This window comes from Panulirus ornatus, chromosome 20 (genome assembly GCF_036320965.1).
Source record: "Panulirus ornatus isolate Po-2019 chromosome 20, ASM3632096v1, whole genome shotgun sequence".
In the NCBI taxonomy this organism is placed as follows: domain Eukaryota; kingdom Metazoa; phylum Arthropoda; class Malacostraca; order Decapoda; family Palinuridae; genus Panulirus; species Panulirus ornatus.
This window is the reverse complement of record NC_092243.1, coordinates 15,449,554-15,470,659: the sequence shown is the minus strand read 5'-3', so window position 1 is coordinate 15,470,659 and position 21,106 is coordinate 15,449,554. Positions and strand designations below refer to the sequence as shown.

Genomic DNA, 21,106 nt, shown 5'->3' with positions numbered 1-21,106 from the left:
TATGTCGTATCTGCACTTTTAATTACATATTTCTTAGTGCAAGCAGGTAAAAACATCATTTTGGTAATAGCTAAACCAACTTAAACTCTTGAGTAAATGTTCACACAGTTACTGGTAAGTATCCCACAGCTGAATGTTTAGAGATATAAAAACTCATTTGTATATTTGTAAACACCATTATGTAACGATCTGCTTGCAGCAGAGAAAATATGCTTTAGTAGGTAGAGAAAAAATAAGAAGACACTATGTATAGAGAATACAAAATCTTGCTAAAGTTTTTCCAAAAGTAGGAGAAGCAAGTTCATATATTTGGCAAATGTTTGATATTATACAAACAAGAAATAAAAAAACCAACATTGTATGTCTTGGTATTATTGTGCTATTCTCATAATTTATCGCATGTTGGTAACCACTGCTTGCATGAATCATGTGACTGTATGCCTGCATGTTTTTTTCAAAAATGCATGTTTCAGTGTTCTGTTACAGTGGGTGTATGGTGATAATGATCCACTGACTCTGTCTTCAAACTGGGGATGATCACCCCAACATCCAGAGAGTCTACTGATCTGCTAGACTGCAACTGGTTTTACACTCAAGTAAATAGTTCAATAATGTTGCAGAATAATTGTAAGATATTTTTAGGTAAAATGTAGTGTACATTTTAAGCAGCTTGCTTCAATAACCCTTACAGGTATGCATACTTCTCCCCACAACTTATGTCACAGTTAACGCAGTTTTACTACATAAGCCAACTGTGAATTACTTGCCATTTAATATACTGTATTTTAATGTTGAGCAGTTGAGTTTTGTGCTAAATGCAAGTTGATACAAGTTAACAATACAAAATTGATATGAAACTACTCGTAGTGCTATTAGTTTGAAATTGTTTTTATATTGTATGGTGTATGCATTGAAAACTGTTTACAGTTTCTTGAAATTAACATTTTGTAACATTATTATTAGCATGATGAAATGGTCTTTATATTTTGTATTTTGTATTCCAGCTTATGTCTGTTCATAAATATTTATACATGATAATGAAGTGTTTCATCTCCATCATTGATTAATTCGACATCAATTTAGAATTGATATCCATGATGACGATGGTGATTATTAATGTCATTATTATCATTTTCATTTTTATCAATATTATTATCATATTAGATACAAAGATTGATATTTTTGTCCTCTCCACAGTACAATTTGGATTTCCGTGGCTTAAGCCCAAGAGGAAGAGGGAACTCCCCATACCGATCAGATGGAGAAGATGTTTCTGGCTCAGGCAATAATTCTGCCACGGGTGGAGGATCAGGGTCGGAAGGAAACATGTGACAATTCGGAATGGCCCGGCGGGGCAAGGGAGATGCACGTCGCACACGTGTCTCCTTCCTTCTCTTCTAAATTTTAGGGAGAAGACCCCGAACGGGCCATTGGAGGAGGTGGGCAGAGAGGCATCATGGCTATCCCAGTTTGGTTCTGTTAACATTGTTGAGATTATTGATTGATTGTTATTAAGACTGTAATATGCTTCCACATACTTTTATTGTTCTCCCTTTGGTGCTAAACCAGTGCTTATCACATTCATCACAATGGGGAGTTTTTAAATCTTTTCACTCATAAGTCTTCATAAGCACAAAGAAGATTCTATATGGACACTCCAATTTTTTCTCTAATGCTGACATTTAAAATAAAGATTGACATCAAAATTTTTCCCTCATTATGTAGAGGAATTCCTTATTGGTTGAAAACAGGCAATTATGTTTTCTCTGCCCCCTTCTTCTTGTAGATTATTAATTAGATTTTATTAATGAAAACAGCAAAATTAATGTTAGAAGTTCAGTAGACTCAGGTTAATGATTTTTGATAGGAACAAAAATAGCTTTCTCAGCAGAAAAACAGATGAAGAGCAAATAAGTGTAATGTTTTTTAAGGATCAAACCTTATTTCCTAAGAATGTACTAAGTACATTTGAAATGAAAAAATCATGATAAATATACAGGCCTATATTAAAAGTAAGTATTAAAGTGATGTTTGAGATGATATTGGTTTGATTTTGGGAATAACAGCTACAACAATTCTCTCTCCTGGATAAATGGCAATAAGAACTAATAAGGAGAGATGGCATGGTTCTTTGTTGCTCTGTTAGTTAGTTCAGAGCTTATGAAATCAAAGACATTAAGGGCTGCATTTCCTAACTCTGCTTTGTCAGTATATGGCAATGGGTATAACACTGCCTTGAATGGACCATTGTCACCACAGAACTATATAAAATTGATTTATTGAAATACTCTGACAAATTTCTGCATCTTTATGATCAAGTTATATGGACCACTTAATTTCACCAGTGACTAGATAGTATTCAGGAGATGAGGTCAGCTCAGTAGATTCACAACAAACTTGTTCACAGTACATGTAATAGAATTTGGGTTAAATCTGACTAGCTCTCATCTGTTGTAGTGTGCATTAGTACAGTGTAGGTAATGCAATACTGCACTCTTAATAAAACTGTTTTGTAAGCCTTTTCAGAGGAGTAGAGACTGGTCTAAATTGAAAGCCAGTCGGCTGTATCCTGAAATCCTTCTTAGCTGCCTCATAAGTTAGCTCAAGAGAGTTGTGGGTGTATCAGTCAGTTATGATACCTTCTGGTTATAACATCTCCCCTACTTACCTTTTTACATTATGAATTTAATTTTTACATATCACAGTTTGTAAATATTTTCTACCATGTAAAAGTATTTTACAGTTGAATTGGAAAGGTAGATGATCCATATTTTGACTTGGCAATGTTAAGGAATATGGCCTGATCCCAAAGATTATATTTTTGAGCTGCATTAGTGTGCTTATGTAGATATATAATCCTAATTTTTTAAGTGGAACTAAAAACTAACATTCTTCAATTATCATTAATCTTCGATTCAGTTGCTTGCTTCAAACCTAACGGCTTCTTATGCCATTTTGATAAAGAGGACTTATTTGCTCAAAATATTCAATAAATTCAAGTATTGTTGGAAGGGTCCATGTGTAGGTATTGAAAACTAAGGAAATCACATTTTCTTGCAAGTAATCTGTTATAAAAGATTTACTATGCCATGGACATTGATATTTGATATTTGATTACTAGTAGTATCTCTCCTCAAGAAAGATATCTGCTTTCCTTAGGTTCAACCCTTCCAAGATATGTGAGTGAATCCATAGTTGATATATTGTTGTAGTAGGTGAGATTTTTCAGGGTAATACACGACTAGCTAAGTCACTATATTTGTTGATATTCTTTAGGAATCTGTACAAAATGTATTTACATTAATTTAACTGTTGCTGCTGACTAGTCATTCCAAGAAAACAGGGTTACACTGGAAAACCTTGTTGATTTGTACCTCTCTAGGGATGTATTATACTGTACAAATGAACAGATTGGACCTTTATTGTACACTCAGCTATAATGGTTTGACATGTCGATAGGAATATGGTACATCAATGCCTTGATGATCTGGGCTATGCTTACCAGAACTGTAATCCAAAATATGATGTCCTTGACATCCAGCTGTATGGTAATCTGAATGACATCTAGATGGTGTGGATGTATAAGAATGACATGCTGGAGTATGAACTGAGGTCAAGTTAACATGGTTTAATTGTACTGTAATGCAGATTGTTAAGTTCTCACTCTCCTACACTGAAGCATTGTTCTGTGATAAAGACTGAAGGAACAGCCTAGCCTAAGTAGTAATCATTTTTAACAAGATAGATTTAAGAAGGGGAGGGATATGCTTTACTGCTGGCAGTCAGTATAGATAAATCAATGTTATGATTACCTGAAAGAAAAAGTAATATTTAAACACATCACCCTTATATTTACTAAAGGCAAGGCTACTTTTGAACACTGGAGGGTAGAAATGATGTGCAAAGATTGTAGAAAAATAGAGTAAATGAACAGTGGGTGATTTGAGTGTTACTTCATACATGTAAATTTTGTACCAAGCTGTGTATATCTGCTAGAATGGAATAGAATAGTTTGTACCAGGATATAAGAAATTTAAGGTGTACTTTTGATGAAGATCATTGCCTTGATACACAGAGTTCTGGCAATCATAATTTTCAATGTCTAGGATCATTTACTGTAGCATATTTATTTTTATTTTGGGAATATCAATATTACTGCCTTTATGTATTTTATATGAAAGATTTTTAGGAAAACTAATGATTTAAATATATATCCTACTACCTGCTTTGCACATACTGTATTTAATGAATAAAGGCCTCAATCACCCACTGAAGCATTACTATGGAGGTAGTAAAAAGGAGTGTCAAAAGGAAAATGTTTCTCTGTATGGCCTCCTTTTTTCAATATGTATATATTTCTTCCTCAGACCATATAAGTGGTCAGCCATACAACCTCAAGGTCTTCATTTCATTTTTTCCCCTCTGCTTTTACCTCAATAATTTGCTTATGACATGTTGAGGTAGCCATTGTTCTTTTCATGTCGGTACCTATTTGTAGTATAAACATTTGGCATGATTTCAACCAGATGATAGTTCAGTTAGCTTGTAGAATAACTACCTATTGTTTTCAGTTTTATTGTTAGATTTTGGACTTGCATATTTAGAGATATATAGTGGCTTAAAGTACGTACTCCTTCCTGCTTGGAATGGAAAATAACAGCATACCTAATAGGAAAAGTTACTCTGAGATATTTGTATCGTATGTGCATTAATTGGTACGAACTTTATTTGCGGTAAACTATTATTTAGAATACAATCTAGTACTTTGTGGTGGAACAATATTTTTCATACTTAAGAAGAGTATTTGAAAATTTGACAACAAAACTGAAAATTGTGCATTAAGTCATAGTCACTCTGCGAAACAGCAGGGTGGCTCTTGCAAGATCTCTTCATACTGCAGTCTTACACTTTTCCACTGAGTCATCCATGTACATTAGCTCATTCATTTAATTCTTCCCTCTTACATTAGATTTATATACATATCTGTTGCCTGTCATCTCAGTCAACAAGCAAACACTTCCAGTTAATCTCCCCCCTCAGTTCTTTTCAGTAGTTCATATCATTGCACTGCTCAATCTTTTTCTTTATGAATGATTTTCACAATATATTTTTTCTAATTCCTCATTCTGTCTACACACACTGAATATGACATACTTTTTGAAAAACAAAAGTGTTATCTCAATTTTACAAGACTAATTGCTTTTACTGGTCCATTTTTTATTGGCACAAAATAGTATGTGTTGCCACATTTTATGAGTCTTTCATTGTTCTTGTACGTTCCATGAGTTTACATGATATCAGAATAATATCTATCCTGAAAGTTCTAAATACTGTGTATTTTTTGTAGTATGACATTTGTCTATTCTACTCATTTTCATGTTGTTACTTACTTTGCTGAATTTACTGTTACCCATACTTTTTAACTTATAACTCTTACCTCATCTATCATTTTTTACATTCCTTACTTCTTTACCAATATTCACATTGCAAACCATAACCTCTCTCATCATCCAGGCACAGTATACATTAAACAACCAGGGAGATTAAAAGTATCATTTTCTTTTGTTATATTATTATTATTGTTGTTTTTTTCATATATATTCCATTTCCTGCATTAGCAAGGTTGCATTAAGAAAAGAGGACTGATCCTTAGGGAGAAAATCTTCCCTTGACCCACTTCTCTGTTCCTTCTCTTGGAAAACTAAAAACTGGAGGGGAGGAATTCCACCCCCCTGCTCCCTTCCCTTTTAGTCGCCTTGTACGACACGCAGGGATAATGTGGAAAGTATTCTTTTCACCCTATCCCCTGAGATATATTGTTTTTTTATAACTATTATCATTATGGTCTGCTATTATTATTATTTTAATCATTATTATTATTCTTTAATACATATTCACCATTTCCAAGGTAGCGTCAAGAACAGATGACTAAGCCTTAGAGGGAAAGAATTCCTCAATTGGCCCCCTTCTCTGTTCCTTCTCTTGGAAAAGTATAACAGGAGGGGAGGATTTCCAGCCCCTTCTCTCATCCCTTTTAGTCCCCTACTACATGCAGGGAATATGTGGGCAGTATTCTTTCTCTACTAACCCCAAAGATGAGTTATTATAATAATCATGGTTATAATTATTACTATTTTTCATACTTGTTTACTGTTTTTAGCCTTAATTAGGGAATAACAGGAATAGATCAATTGCAATTTTCTTAAATCCACTTTCTAACTGCTGTGTATGATGCACTGAAACCTGTACATACTACCTCACATATCTAACAGACTACTCCTTTGTTTTCCTTAAGTGTTCCATATACTTTGGTTCAACCCACTGACATCATGTCACCCCCATATACGACATATATTTAAAAATTTTCCTATTTCCTGCATTAGTAAGGTAGCATTAGGAGCAGATGGAGAAAGATTGCATTGTCTCCATTTCATTCTCTATCTCTCATGTGTAATGCACCAAAACTACAACCCCCAGTGGACCTTTCCATAGTTTCCCTTATCTGCATTATATGCAGAGTATGTTATTATTATCATTATATACTTATCTTATATTTACTATACTTAACCACCATCTCCCACGTTAACGAGGTAGCGCAAGGAAACGAACGAGGAATGGCCCAACCCACCCACGTACACATGTATATACATTAACACCCACACACACACACATAAATATACATTTCGATGTATACATACATATACATACACATCTATACAGATGTACACATCCATAATAGCTGCCTTCATCCATTCCTGTCGCCACCCCACCACACACAAAATAGCATCCCCCCCAACTAGGCAGTGCCAGGAACAGACAAAAAAAGCCACATTCATTCCCACTCAGTCTCTAGCTGTCTTGTATAATGCACCAAAACCACAGCCCCCTTTCCACATCCAGACCCCACAGACCTTTCCATGGTTTACCCCACATGCCTCACATGCCCTAATTCAATCCATTGACAGGACGTCGACCAAGGTATACAACATCGTTTCATTTCACTCTATTCCTTGCATGTCTTTCATCCTCCTGTATGTTCAAGCCCCGATCACTCAAAATATTTTTCACTCTATCCTTCCACCTCCAATTTGGTCTCCCACTTCTTCTTCCCTCCACCTGTGATACATATATCCTCTTAGTCAGTCTTTCCTCACTCATTCTCTCCATGTGTCCAAACCATTTCAACACACCCTCTTCTGCTCTGTCAACCACACTCTCTTTATTACCACACATCTCTCTTACCCTTTCATTACTTACTCAAACCACACCACATGTTGTCCTCAAACATTTCATTTCCTACACATCCACACTCCTCTGCTCAACCCTAACTAAGCCCATGCCTTGCAACCGTATAACACTGTTGGAACCACTATTATTATCATCATTTATTTATATATTATTTAACTTTGTTGCTGTCTCCCGCATTAGCAAGGTAGTGCAAGGAAACAGACAAAAGTTTGGCCCAACCCACCCACATACATGCATAAACATACATGCCCACACACACACAAATACATGCCTATACATTTCAACATATACATACACAGACATATACATATATACACATGTACATACTCATACTTGCTGCCTTCATCCATTCCTATCGCCACCCTGCCACACATGAATGGCACCCTCCTCCCCCCACACACGCGAGGTAGCACCAGGAAAAGACAACAAAGGCCACATTCATTCACATTCAGTCTCTAGCTGTTATGTGTAATGCACCGAAACCACAGCTCCGTTTGCACATCCAGGACCCACAACACTTTCCATGGTTTACTCCAGACACTTCACATGCCCTGGTTCAATCCATTGACAGCATATCAACCCTGATATACTACATCGTTCCAATTCACTCTATTCCTTGCACGCCTTTCACCCTCCTGTAAGTTCAGGCCTCGATCGCTCAAAATCTTTTTCACTCCATCCTTCCACCTCCAATTTGGTCTTCCACTTCTCTTTCTCTCCACCTCTGACACATATATCTTCTTTGTCAATCTTTCCTCAGTCATTCTCTCTATGTGACCAAACCATTTCAAAACACCCTCTTCTGCTCTCTCAGCCACACTCTTTTTATAACCACACATCTCTCTTACCCTTTCATTACTTACTCGATCAAACCACCTCATACCACATATTGTCCTCAAACATCTCATTTCCAGCACATCCACCCTCCTCTGCACAACTCTATCTATAGCACACGCCTCCCAACCATATATCATTGTTGGAACCACTATTCCTTCAAACATACCCATTTTTGCTTTCCAAGATAACGTTCTCAGCTTCCACACATTCTTCAAAGCTCCCAGAACTTTCACCCCCTTCCCCCACCCTATGATTCACTTCCACTTCCATGGTTCCATCCACTGCCAAATCCACTCCCAGATTAGATATAACTTTAGTATATAACTTCAGATAGATAACACTTCACTTCCTCCAGTTTTTCTCCATTCAAACTTACCTCCCAATTGACTTGACCCTCAACCCTAGTGTACCTAATAACCTTGCTCTTATTCACATTTACTCAGCTTTCTTCTTTCACACAATTTACCAGACTCAGTCACCAGCTTCTGCAGTTTCTCACCCGAATCAGCCACCAGCGCTGTATCATCAGCGAACAGCAACTGACTCACTCCCCAAGCTCTCTCATCCATAACAGAGTTCATACTTGCCCCTCTTTCCAAAACTCTTGCAATCACCTCCCAAACAAACCCATCCATAAACAAATTAAACAACCATGGAGACATCATGCACCCCTGCCACAAACCAACATTCACTGAGAACCAATCTCTTTCCTCTCTTCCTACATGTGCACATGCTTTACATCCTCGATGAAAACTTTTCACGGCTTCTAACAACTTGCCTCCCACACCATATATTCTTAATACCTTCCACAGAGCATCTCTATCAACTCTATCATATGCCTTCTCCACATCCATAAATGCTACATACAAATCCATTTCCTTTTCTGGGTATTTTTCACATTCATTCTTCAAAGCAAACACCTGATCCACACATCCTCTACCACTTCTGAAACCACACTGCTCTTCCCCAATCTGATGCTCTGTACATGCTTTCACCCTCTCAATCAATACCCTCCCATATAATTTCCCAGGAATACTCAACAAACTTATACCTCTGTAATTTGAGCACTCACTTTTATCCCCTTTGCCTTAGTACAATGGCACTATGCAAGCATTCTGCCAATCCTCAGGTACCTCACCATGAGTCATACATACATTAAATAATCTTACCAACCAGTCAACAGTACAGTCACCCCCTTTTTTAAAAAAATTCCACTGCAATACCATCCAAACCCACTGCCTTGCTGGCTTTCATCTTCTGCAAAGCTTTTACTACCTCTTCTCTGTTTACCAAATCATTCTCCCTAACCCTCTCATTTTGCACACCACCCCGACCAAAACACCCTATATCTGCCACTCTGTCATCAAACATATCCAACAAACCTTCAAAATACTCACTCCATCTCCTTCTCACATCACCACTACTTGTTATCACCTCCCCATTAGCCTCCTTCACTGATGTTCCCATTTGTTCTCTTGTCTTTATTCCCTTGCACTTTATTTACTTCCTTCCAAAACATCTTTTTATTCTCCCCAAAATTTAATGATACTCTCTTACCCCAACTCTCATTTGTCCTCTTTTTCACCTCTTGCACCTTTCTCTTGACCTCCTGCCTCTTTCTTTTATACATCTCCCACTCATTTGCATTATTTCCCTGCAAAAATCATCCAAATGCCTCTCTTTTTCTTTCACTAATAATCTTACTTCTTCATCCCACCACTCACTACCCTTTCTAATCTGCCCACCTCCCATGCTTCTCATGCCACAAGCATCTTTTACACAAGCCACCACTGCTTCCCTAAATACATCCCATTCCTCCCCCACTCCCCTTACATCCTTTGTTCTCACCTTTTTCCTTTCTGAACTCAGTCTCTCCTGGTACTTCCTCACACAAGTCTCCTTCCCAAGCACACTTACTCTCACCACTCTCTTCACCCCAACATTCTCTCTTCTTTTCTGAAAACCTCTACAAATCTTCACCTTTGCCCCTACAAGATAATGATCAGACATCCCTCCAGTTGCACCTCTCAGCACATTAACATCCAAAAGTCTCTCTTTCACGCGCCTATCAATTAACACATAATCCAATAATGCTCTGTGGCCATCTCTCCTACTTACATATGTATACTTATGTATATCTCTCTTTTTAAACCAGGTATTCCCAATCACCAGTCCTTTTTCAGCACATAAATCTACAAGCTCTTCACCATTTCCATTTACAACACTGAACACCCCATGTACACCGATTTATCCCCTCAACTGCCACATTACTCACCTTTGCATTCAAATCACCCATCACCATAACCCGGTTTTGTGCATCAAAACTACTAACACGCTCACTCAGCTGCTTCCAAAACACTTACCTCTCATGATCTTTCTTCTCATGCCCAGGTGTATATGCACCAATAATTACCCATCACTCTCCATCCACTTTCAGTTTTACCCATATCAATCTACAGTTTACTTTCTTACACGCTATCACATACTCCCACCACTCCTGCTTCAGGAGTAGTGCTACTCCTTCCCTTGCTCTCATCCTCTCACTAACCCCTGACTTTACTCCCAAGACATTCCCAAACTACTCTTCCCCTTTACCCTTGAGCTTTGTTTCACTCAGAGCCAAAACATCCAGGTTCCATTCCTCAAGCATTCTACCTATCTCTCCTTTTTTCTCATCTTGGTTACATCCACACACATTTAGACCAATCTGAGCCTTCGAGGAGGATGAGCACTCCCCGCATGACTCTTTCTTCTGTTTCCCCTTTTAGAAAGTTGAAATACAAGGAGGGGAGGGTTTCTAGCCCCCCGCTCCTGTCCCCTTTAGTCACCTTCTACGACACATGAGGAATGCATGGGAAGTATTCTTTCTCCCCTATCCCCTAATCGCTATTTCCCCAGTCAGCGAGGTAGCGCCAGGAAAGAGATGAAGAATGACCCATCCACTCATATACATGTATATATACATAAAAATGCCAGTACAAGCACATATACATATACCTATGAACATATACATACACACAAACAGACATATACATATATATACACATGTACATATTCATACTTGCCTTCATCCATTCTTGTCACTACCCCACTTCAGTGAGGTAGTGCTAGGAAAATAGACAAAAAAGGCCACATTCATTCACACTCAGTCTCAAGCTGTCATGTGTATTGCACCAAAACCACCGTTCCCTATCCACATCCAGGCCCCACATGCCTTTCCATGGTTTACCCCAGATGCTTCACATGCTCTGGTTCACCCCATTAACAGCACGTTGACCCTGATATCACATCATTCCAATTCTCACCTCTCACTCTCCTGTATGTTCAGGCCCTGATTGCTCAAAATCTCTTTCACTCCATCCTTCCACCTCCAATTTGGTATCCCGCTTCTCCTTGTTCCCTTCAACTCTGACACATATATCCTCTTTGTCAATCTTTCCTCACTCATTCTCTTCATATGTCCAATCCATTTCAACACACCCTCTTCTGCTCTCTCTTTCTATTTCCACACATCTCACTTACCCTTACTACCACCGCACACCACATATTGTCCTCAAACATTTCATTTCCAACACATCCACCCTCCTCTGTACAACCCTATCTGTAGCCCATGCCTCACAACCATATAACCTTGTTGGAACTACTATTCATTCAAACAAACCCATTTTTGCTCTCTGAGATAGCATTCTCTCCTTCCACACATTATTATCATTATTATTATCATGGTCATGAATATCCTCATAATTGAGTGGATCAGATGTATGCACATCTCATAATCCAACTTCAAAGGACTTGGCATGAAGTCCTACATCTATTACATTAACTTTGCCCATCGTGATGCACTGTTAAGACATTCCATAGGTGTATTATTAATAATGTTTTACACTTTTTGTAGATTGGTAAATGTTTTACATACATTCTTTTTATATTTAATTAACCAACACTGTCAACTGTTTATATCTGATCCAAAGAACCACAATCTTACATGAATTCCTATTGTTGAGTCGTACCAGTCCAACTTGTGATTTTTCAAATCCTTTCTATCACCACCCAGCTTTGCATCTTGACTCTTCTATCTATCTATCTATCTATCTCTGTCTATCTATCTATCTACCTATCTATCTATATCTCTGACACCTGTTTCCCCCTGGAATTCCTTCAAGGGGTTGGCCACGGCAATACGGTCTCCATAACTAGTGCACTCCAGTGCCGCTTCGTAGCCTTTAGTGCTGTATCCTTAACAGGCCATTGGCAGAGGGCAACTTTAGCATTATGTTTGCAGAGGCTCCTGCCTAATGCTAGTACTGACAACTAATACCTAATGTGCCTGCCTAATGCTCCTGTCTAATGTTCCAAACTCTTACTCCTACCTAATATTCCAAACCACTACTCCTACCTAATGTTCCTACCTACTACATCTACCTGCTATTTCTGTCTACTTTCTTAATGCCTATAGCTGTGATATGATTCTTTTCATCATTCCTTTATGTATCAATCTATATCTCTTTGCATGTCCCTGTTTTGCCAGATTATTCCTTATTCACTTAGTTTTCTTGTTGCATCTTAATTTGCCTAAATTCTCCTATATATTAGTCTCTTTTACTAAAAGTACTTTAAACTCTTTCTCCTATATTCTTAATATTCTTTACATGACATCACATTTTTTTCTATTCAATCCTTTACCATTTTTTCATGATAATCAGGCTCTCTCAACCATACTCTTTTTATTTCTACCTGCATGAGGTTACACTGCGAGTGAAAAGTCATCTCTAGAGAGGCTGTATCAATGGGATTACAGTCATGTCAAAGAACTTCTAACTCTAAAGGAGTTCATCATTTCCCTGCCACTGAAAGTAGCACAGGAGCTTCTGGAAAGAAATTCCTAGGCAACACCAATACTCTTTCTTAGAAAGGGGTCCCGGGTTAATCATACTGTACATTATCAAGCAAATGGCATTTTGCAAGTGACTGTTGACCCAAGATTTTTGGCCAAAATATCTTACCATAAGTCTCATTTAATAGTCAACCTAAGTTTTTCAAGGGCTTACGAATACTGAAGTGAATGAGAGAGGTGCTTACTAATTAAACAATAGAACTCAGACACAAGAATAAACCATTTACAATTGTAAGCAATTATATCACTTGAAACATTTATCCATATCCAGGATTTATCATGGAGGATGGCAAGTTTCATTCAGCAGAAGGCACTCCCTTATGCTGTTATAGGTGAAATAAACACTTGCATTATTGATATACATGAAACAGTACCCATGTCTTACATGTATCATGGTGAAAGTGAAACAATATCCTTATCAGCATGGGTAAGTGTGGTTGGTAAATGTAAGATTATATCTGCTAGTAGTTCCATTGGTTCTAGGTCATCAACCAAACCTCACAATCTTGATCATAGACACTTTGGAATATCAGTTTCATTACAATGTGACTTAAGTGAGAACAAAAAAGATAATGCATGTACTGGCCTGAAGCTAAATCACAGGTGTACTATGGCAAAACTTGCTGTCAGTGAAAGCGTGCACTTCCTTTGCTTCCTGCCAAGGAACACTGCTTCCCCTAAAGGAGCAATTCCTCCATAAGTACAGGCCTGCTATTTTCTTGAAGTACAGTTCTCCATTAATAACTCAAGTAAGCAGTGTTTCAATAACATTACAGTAAAACTATTGATAAGCTTTCGAAGATAAACATAGATTATCTTTTATCAATTCTACCGCAACCATTTTCACTCATCACAATACACATACATGTTAACTCATGCATCATTCATCACATACTAGATTAAGTCAATGAATTACAAGAAGTTAAAGCCTGTGTACAGTGTTTACATGGTACACATGTGAGGCATTAGCATCACATAATATGCTCTTATAAATAAACCCTTCATCTGCAGTTCTTCATGCTGGCACCAATGCCACTTAATGGCCGAACATCTTTGTACTAATCCTCCAAGAAACACAAGACAAACCAGCAAAATTTTAATAATGAATATGTATTTACCATATTTACTTTTATGTACTAGTAAGTAGTTTACCAGATATCTCTTTTATTGTCTTTAATATTAATTGTGGTTTTGTCTTGTTTCATGGAGTACTAGTAGAGGATATTTGTGGCTAGTTAGGCCTTGGCTACTGTAACAAAAGGACTATAAATGATGGTGATGGTTTTGTGAATAAAACTGAAAATGATTAAAATTCTTTGTTCTTCTGTTCTTTATTGTTTTACACCAACCCGCCATCTGTTTCATTTCTTTGTGGACTCTTATTTGGCCAAGCATTTCAACCTCTAGGAAGGGGTGTTCGTGGAAGAGTCATCCCCAGTTTTAGCTTAAGAAGTTTGAATTTATGTATAATATATAAATAACACTTACCCAAACTGGAGGATCTTGCATGTCAAGGCTACCAGGTACAGGGGAGTTATGCAAAAAATGGATGGATGTTTGAGGAACTCATCGTGATTGCTGTCCATTTTCCCACTTTTTCTGGTGTTACAGCTTCCTATTATAGGCTGCAACATCGTGTATTTACTTGCTGAATATATATCTTTTTCTGTTTGGAACACCTTCAATGAAATATTTTGCTGCTTCATCCAGACATTTAACAATTTAGGATTTTTTTTCTACACATTTCCATATCTTCCTTATGGTGCTCAAACAACATTATGTCCTCTTCTGTACTGTCCACTCCCACAAGTTTTGCAAATCTGACAACATCATGGTGAAAAATAGAACTACTTCCTCAAAGCCTCAAAACTAGGTTATATACTGAGACCAAATTTTTGCTACATGCCATTCATTTTCACAGATGCAACTTCCAACCATGACTTTTTTACACTGTTGATGGCTTTCATGTTATAACTCTCAAAAGTTTCTTTTGGTATGCTTATTGTGACCATATTTCCCTGATGCAGTGGGAGAGGGTGCAATGCAAATATTAAGCCCCATGTATGGCTATAATTCCCTGATATTGGCTGCAGCAACCATGTCATGTTAGGAAGCAGAAAATTTACGTAAATATGTTCGGAAAGGTTGTCCAGGTTGAGAGGATAACCAGGGGCATTAATTTTATAAATCATATAACCTCAGGACCCCTTTTATACAGCCCCTGCAGCCTCAAGGTTATGAGGAATTCCTTAACAAGATTGTACTCCTTTTTGTTCATTGTTGATGATACAACCTCACCAAAGGTAACACTTAATTTGTGGTATAATCACAAGCAGGCAGAGTCTAGTAATATTACCAGGGACATTGTCAAAGATAAGCAATGCCTTGTGTGTTAAGTTGTTCTTTACATAATAATCCTTCACACCAGGTAGAAATAAGAATTAATCTATTCCTGAATAATTCCTATTATTATTCCGGATTTCTTGTTCAAGGACCAACCAACAGGGAGATTTTTCTAGGTTGTTTCTTTATAGCCCAGGATGTCTTGGAGTGATACACCACAAAGGGTCAAACTCTCCTGCAGTGTTCCCACCTAGCAGAAAATCCAGGCAATCTTTGGCTACCTTGAACTCAGGCATGGTATTCTCTCTTCTGGAAGTAAATGTTCTACTTGGCATGCACTTCCAGTAAAGCCATCTTATCAACAATGAACTTTCAGTGATGTGTGTAGCTATCATCTTCAGTAATAGTCTTTGATAAGTCCAGATACTCCTTTGCTGCATCCCTATCTGCACTTGTAACTCACCATTCACTTTAGTGTTCTGCAAACCACTACACTTCTTAACACATACAAACGAGCCAAGATTAGCCATAAATGCATCACTTTCTGAACTTCCAACATATCTATTCCTTAGACCATATACTCAGCTTTGTGGTGAATAACCATTGTACTTACTGGATTATGTTGATCCTGATTTTCATTCCATGCATTTAATATTTGCTCCAAATCTCCAAAGCTTCAATCTCATGCAAATGATTTTCATCCCACTTAAGAGAGCATGATTTTCATTTCAGGCATTCGAGATTCATTTCATGTTCTCTATAACTTTACCTTTAATGCAAGTAATATTCATTGCACTTAAATGGGTAAAATTTTGAGGAACATATCTCACCTACATTCTCACAAACTGTTTCTATTGTTATAGTGGACAAGCCAAGAACTCTGGTTCATTTCAGCTCCACTTTCACCAGTGTGAAAGCACCTCAAAATATTTAATACTACCTCCAATTTAATGCTTACCCCATATTTCTTGCAAGAAGCACAGGATTCACTCTGGTGCTTTCTACTCATAGCTGTAGAAATGGGTATGAGTCGGTTATATACAATATTGTAACAAAAGAATGTGGGTTGTATCACCACTATGACACTGTGTGTCAGACTGCCTGCCTTGGTGGATGCTGCCACTAGATAGCTTGCCACAGTGATTGTTTGCTTTTGCCACATGCAATTTTTAGAACTTTTTTGTCTGCATTACATCATTATTTTTTCATGAACATATTTGCCAAAAAAATACAATGGTAAACATAAAGCAGGGCATTTCTGTATATTATGACATTTCACAGCTAAATGTATATCAGTTGCAGATGTGGAAGTGCAAAACAAATGCCAATTAAAGCAAAAAATAATCTTTTAAGTTTATTTTCACTTTTTTCTTGTAGAGAGGTAATGCATGAATACTATTATGAATATTGTTTCATTTCTCTTTACCATGTTGGCACTATCATGATTTATGATGCAAAATAGGGGTCTACTTACAAAGCAATTTTTCAAAGCTGCAAACTATACATGACCTGATGAAAAGAAATTAACCTTAGATAATATCCAAGCTAAGGAATTGCTTTCCAAGGTCTGTGTGTATGGCCAAACGTGATGTTATTGGACTAAAAGAATACTGTAACAAGGTGAGTGGGAATCTTTCTGGAAATAATGCAATGACAATTACTGATGAGGTAAACTAATGCAATTTTTTTTCTTTTACATTCTTTCAGTTCAACTTGATTTTATAGAAAACTATTGTATTACAAAATAAGCAGTCATGTTTTTGGGCTCAACTTTATGTTCTTACTCCCTAGAAATTGGTTAATTCTGAAGTTATAAATTCTTATAGATTCAAATATATTTGGCAAAAGTATTGTTTGCATAGTTTTGCAGTATTTCCATTGCATATCCAAATCCATAGCCTTTTTGTATAAAACAATGATTCTTTAAAGTATCATATATGTGTTATAGCTAAATTTTATCAATCTATTGATTACTTAATGTTCTGACAGATAGCACATTTTATCTGTTTGCTTGCTACAAAGGCTAGGTGGTGGGCAGAGATTCCATATACTGCAGTGACCTACAAAACTGCTTGCTTATTACTGAAGCAGCTTGAATAATTCACCATTGTGTGTTCACTCATACCTCAAGCCATAATGTGCATTAAGTTGGTAATGTCACTGCAGTCAGACAAGGATTGTGCTCCATGGGTCAAATGCACTTGAGTCCCATTGTCATATTTTAATCTGAAGTGCCATAACTATTCAACAAAATTCATAAATTTTCTGGAAGATAAATACAGAATTTGTTCAATGAGAGAAGCATTACAGTCATTACTATGTGGTATAAGGATGTTAGAACTTTATAAAATGGGATTCATGGTAATTGACCACATGTAAAGATCCTGAAGTCATGATTTCTTTGCAATCAAAGCATAATTGTAGAGGAATGGTTGTGCAATGTTTGAAATAAAAGAAGGTAATGGGAAATTTAAGTTGTCTGTTGACAGGCAAAAGATGATTCTTTTTTTATAAAATGCCTGTTTACAAGCAGCTGTGAATATAAAACTCATGCTACTACTGCTTGCTAGGTTTAATGTTAGTTGTAACATTTGCTATCAATTCTTGCAATATAATTTGTGTGGACCTGTGGTAACATGCGGCACATTTGAGCATATTTCACTGTTATCTAAATGTAACTATATGATTAGAATCAAACAGATATTGGGTATGTATCATATTTTTATGTAAACATTACATTCCCAGCAACATATCTATATCCTCAGTTTAACACATTTGTTAAGATATTGTTATTGATTTATATAGTACAGTTCCAGTTACCTGCTTTTACCCCATGAACTTGCAACTTGAATAAGCTTAATCTTAAAACTATTTGAATATGAGTACTTTTCATATACGCAAAACAGCAATACCTAATTCTTTTCATGTTATTGTTGAAATGCAAAGTTATATTTTTCGTAGATATATTTATTGCATGATCCAAAGAGAAGAGTCTGGGGATGGAATATTTGTGAATCCCTTGAGTGTAGTAACACATCAACAAAAGACACACCATAGAAGACCATGTTTTTAAGAAAACTTAGTGTATGATGTAAAGCATAACCTATGGACTGTTAACTAGAAGCATTGGAGTATTACAAGAAATTTTTACCTCATTAGTGGTAGTCTTCATCAGTCACATGAATACAGAAAGAGCATTAGGTTCTCTTAGTTTGTATGGGCTCTCAAGTGGTGGCAAAGAATTCTAATCTCCAATGTTTGTGCTTGTAGTGTGCTTGAGAGAGAGTAAGGTTATGCACTGATCCATGTCTGTAGAAGATGAGGCCAAATGGGATACAAGTATGGCTCTGTATTTCTGAGATTGGTTGTTAGAATTAAGTGTTGCATTAAAATTTTCACTTGTGGGAGTTTGAAATAAGTTGCTGTGAACCTTGCATGCCTAGAAACTGATGTCAGTGGACTTTTCTAGACGTGTTGTGTACTGTTCCCTTATTAGTGCCCTTTCCCATTATATATCTTGCTGAAGTTTGATGGTAAATGATAACAATCTTGCTGAAGCAAAACTGCATTACTTTTGGAAACATAATAATCACAGAGAACATGGGCATATATTTAAAAGCTTGTGTGTATAGCAATTCATTTAGTTTACTATATTTTTGTAGGAAATTATGCAGTAAATTATATTTTTATTATGAATGACTTAGTCATATATTTTAAGATGGTTCACTTGCTATCACATGGCAGATATAATTCAAAGCTTAGGGAATTGGATGTTTAAATCAAATATATAGCAGTTTTGCAAGAACAAGACTGATTACATTTCCTGGATTGTAAAGATTAGGTTTTGGTAAAGGAAGCTATATGCTTCAGTCTTTTACAACTTACATTGAGAAGTTATACTTCAACACTGCTAGGATAGGATGAAATTATTGAGTAATCTCTTGCTTTTCTATAAGAACAAATGATTCTACATTACACATACAACCGTATTTACAAGATAGATCATATACTGATGTCCAATACAGGCAGTTAACTACGGTGTTTCTCCCATGCCTTATTAAATCGATATTTCACCAATGTCTCAATCTTAGCTCACCTGTTCACTGTCTCCCACACCAGTTACACTTAATTTATATGAGCTAATTATCAAGTGAGTAAAGAGCTAATATGTTATTGTTACTGGCACTGGAGAAACACCAACTTCTCAATGCTAAGTTGAAACATTTTGCATTGATCATCATATATGATTATCTTCATATTTCAAATGACCTTATATTGGTTTCAGTCCAATATTTCATGCTTTTTCTCAAATTGCTCTGCAGTGGTCTACACAAAATGTGTGAACTATCATTAGGCATGTTCTAAGCTTCATCTAACACTCATTAGATATATATTGCAAGGGAAAGTGGCAGCAAGTCATGAGTGGATTGTGTCCAATATTCTTCCCTATGCAACATTAATGATATGTGAAAATGCACTGAAAGTGAAGTCTGCCTAATGAGTAAGCTTGTATGTTCCTATCCCTTTATCATTCTTCAAACACCCAGCTGTCCACTGTTAATATAACACTTTTGTAAAGAGGTGACCTACTTGTTTAAATAAAATTCACTCTGATTTAGTAAACAGTGAACACAAGCAAGCAAACACTCATGCATATGCATATTGTACATTATGTAATGTTGTGGATAAAGTCTTGTGACACACCAGAAGCCTGAAGTTCTAGAACATGCTACATCAAAGTTGTAGATGCTAATGACCCTAGCTTTTAATACAGCAGACAGTTTTCAGATAATGGAAGTTGTAGAAGACCTTCCATCTCCACCCACTTAAACAGAGAACTCATTACAACTTCAATCAAGTGTGTCTTGGGACTTTTAACTGTAACAGAACATACATAGCAGTATATGCATTTGTAACAAATATGCATGAAAGCACACACACACACACACACACACACACACACACACTAGTGTTAACATTACTGACCATGAGTCAGCCTTGGTCATACCAGGGTCAGATTTGCATGGATTCATATCTTCGGTACAGCAGTCAGCTTACACCCAACCCAGGTGTTCATCCTTCCTTCAGGGTTGATCAGTAAAGGAGTATGTGGCTTAGGCCAGGCTATGTGCATACATACATGAGACTAAAAACATGATACATATATATGAGGTTGAGACAGGGCAACATGAGTGTAAATCTCTCTACCCACAACTCACATATAGTAATCACATGCACAATCACTTACAAAAACACATGTACAGAAAAGTTCACACATGTGCAAGCCAACATACATATACACACCAAAGCACACTGCCAAACTATATACTTATACACCAAAACTTTGTTAAAACACAAACATGCTGCTGCACAATGACACAGAAAATTGTGAATGCACACAAATGCTTTTTCACACAAACAAGCACATAATCAGAACATGAGAACAAATATACATGCACACCTGTAAAGACAAAATCACTTCACATTATAAGAAATGTGCACAACACCATATTACATATGTACAAACACTTCTCCAGCACAAAAGTACATGTACAAATAAAGATCAGATTTTGATTACATGCATAAACACATATAGATGTGCACACATAATAACAAGGAAGCAGATGCACAAACACACAACTAAATGTACAGACAAATATCAACATTAAAATACAAGACATGCACAGACATACACAAAAAATAATGGAAACGCACAACCACACGCTATTGCACATAATTATAAAAAACACCAAATAGACATGGAATATATATACACACCAACAC

The 21,106-nt window shown here is 36.7% G+C and overlaps 2 protein-coding genes across 5 annotated transcripts in view; both read left to right on the top strand.

Annotated features, from left to right (window-relative positions):
• alpha-Catr (alpha-catenin related) overlaps window positions 1-19,509 on the top strand; it is a 975,683-nt gene extending 956,174 nt beyond the window's left edge. For 2 of the 4 annotated variants that reach the window (XM_071674733.1, XM_071674732.1), the window contains one exon: window positions 1,198-19,509. In XM_071674733.1, coding sequence (XP_071530834.1) covers window positions 1,198-1,332 — 135 coding nt within the window. In that variant the 3' untranslated portion in view covers window positions 1,333-19,509. Of the gene's footprint in view, window positions 1-486; window positions 1,064-1,197 lie in introns of those variants that run through there. The other 2 variants (XR_011714220.1, XM_071674734.1) reach the window with 2 other exon arrangements.
• LOC139755721 (uncharacterized) overlaps window positions 13,403-21,106 on the top strand; it is a 35,364-nt gene continuing 27,660 nt past the window's right edge. The window contains exon 1 of the mRNA XM_071674358.1: window positions 13,403-13,406. Within this exon, the coding sequence (XP_071530459.1) occupies window positions 13,403-13,406 (4 nt within the window). The remainder of the gene's footprint in view (window positions 13,407-21,106) is intronic.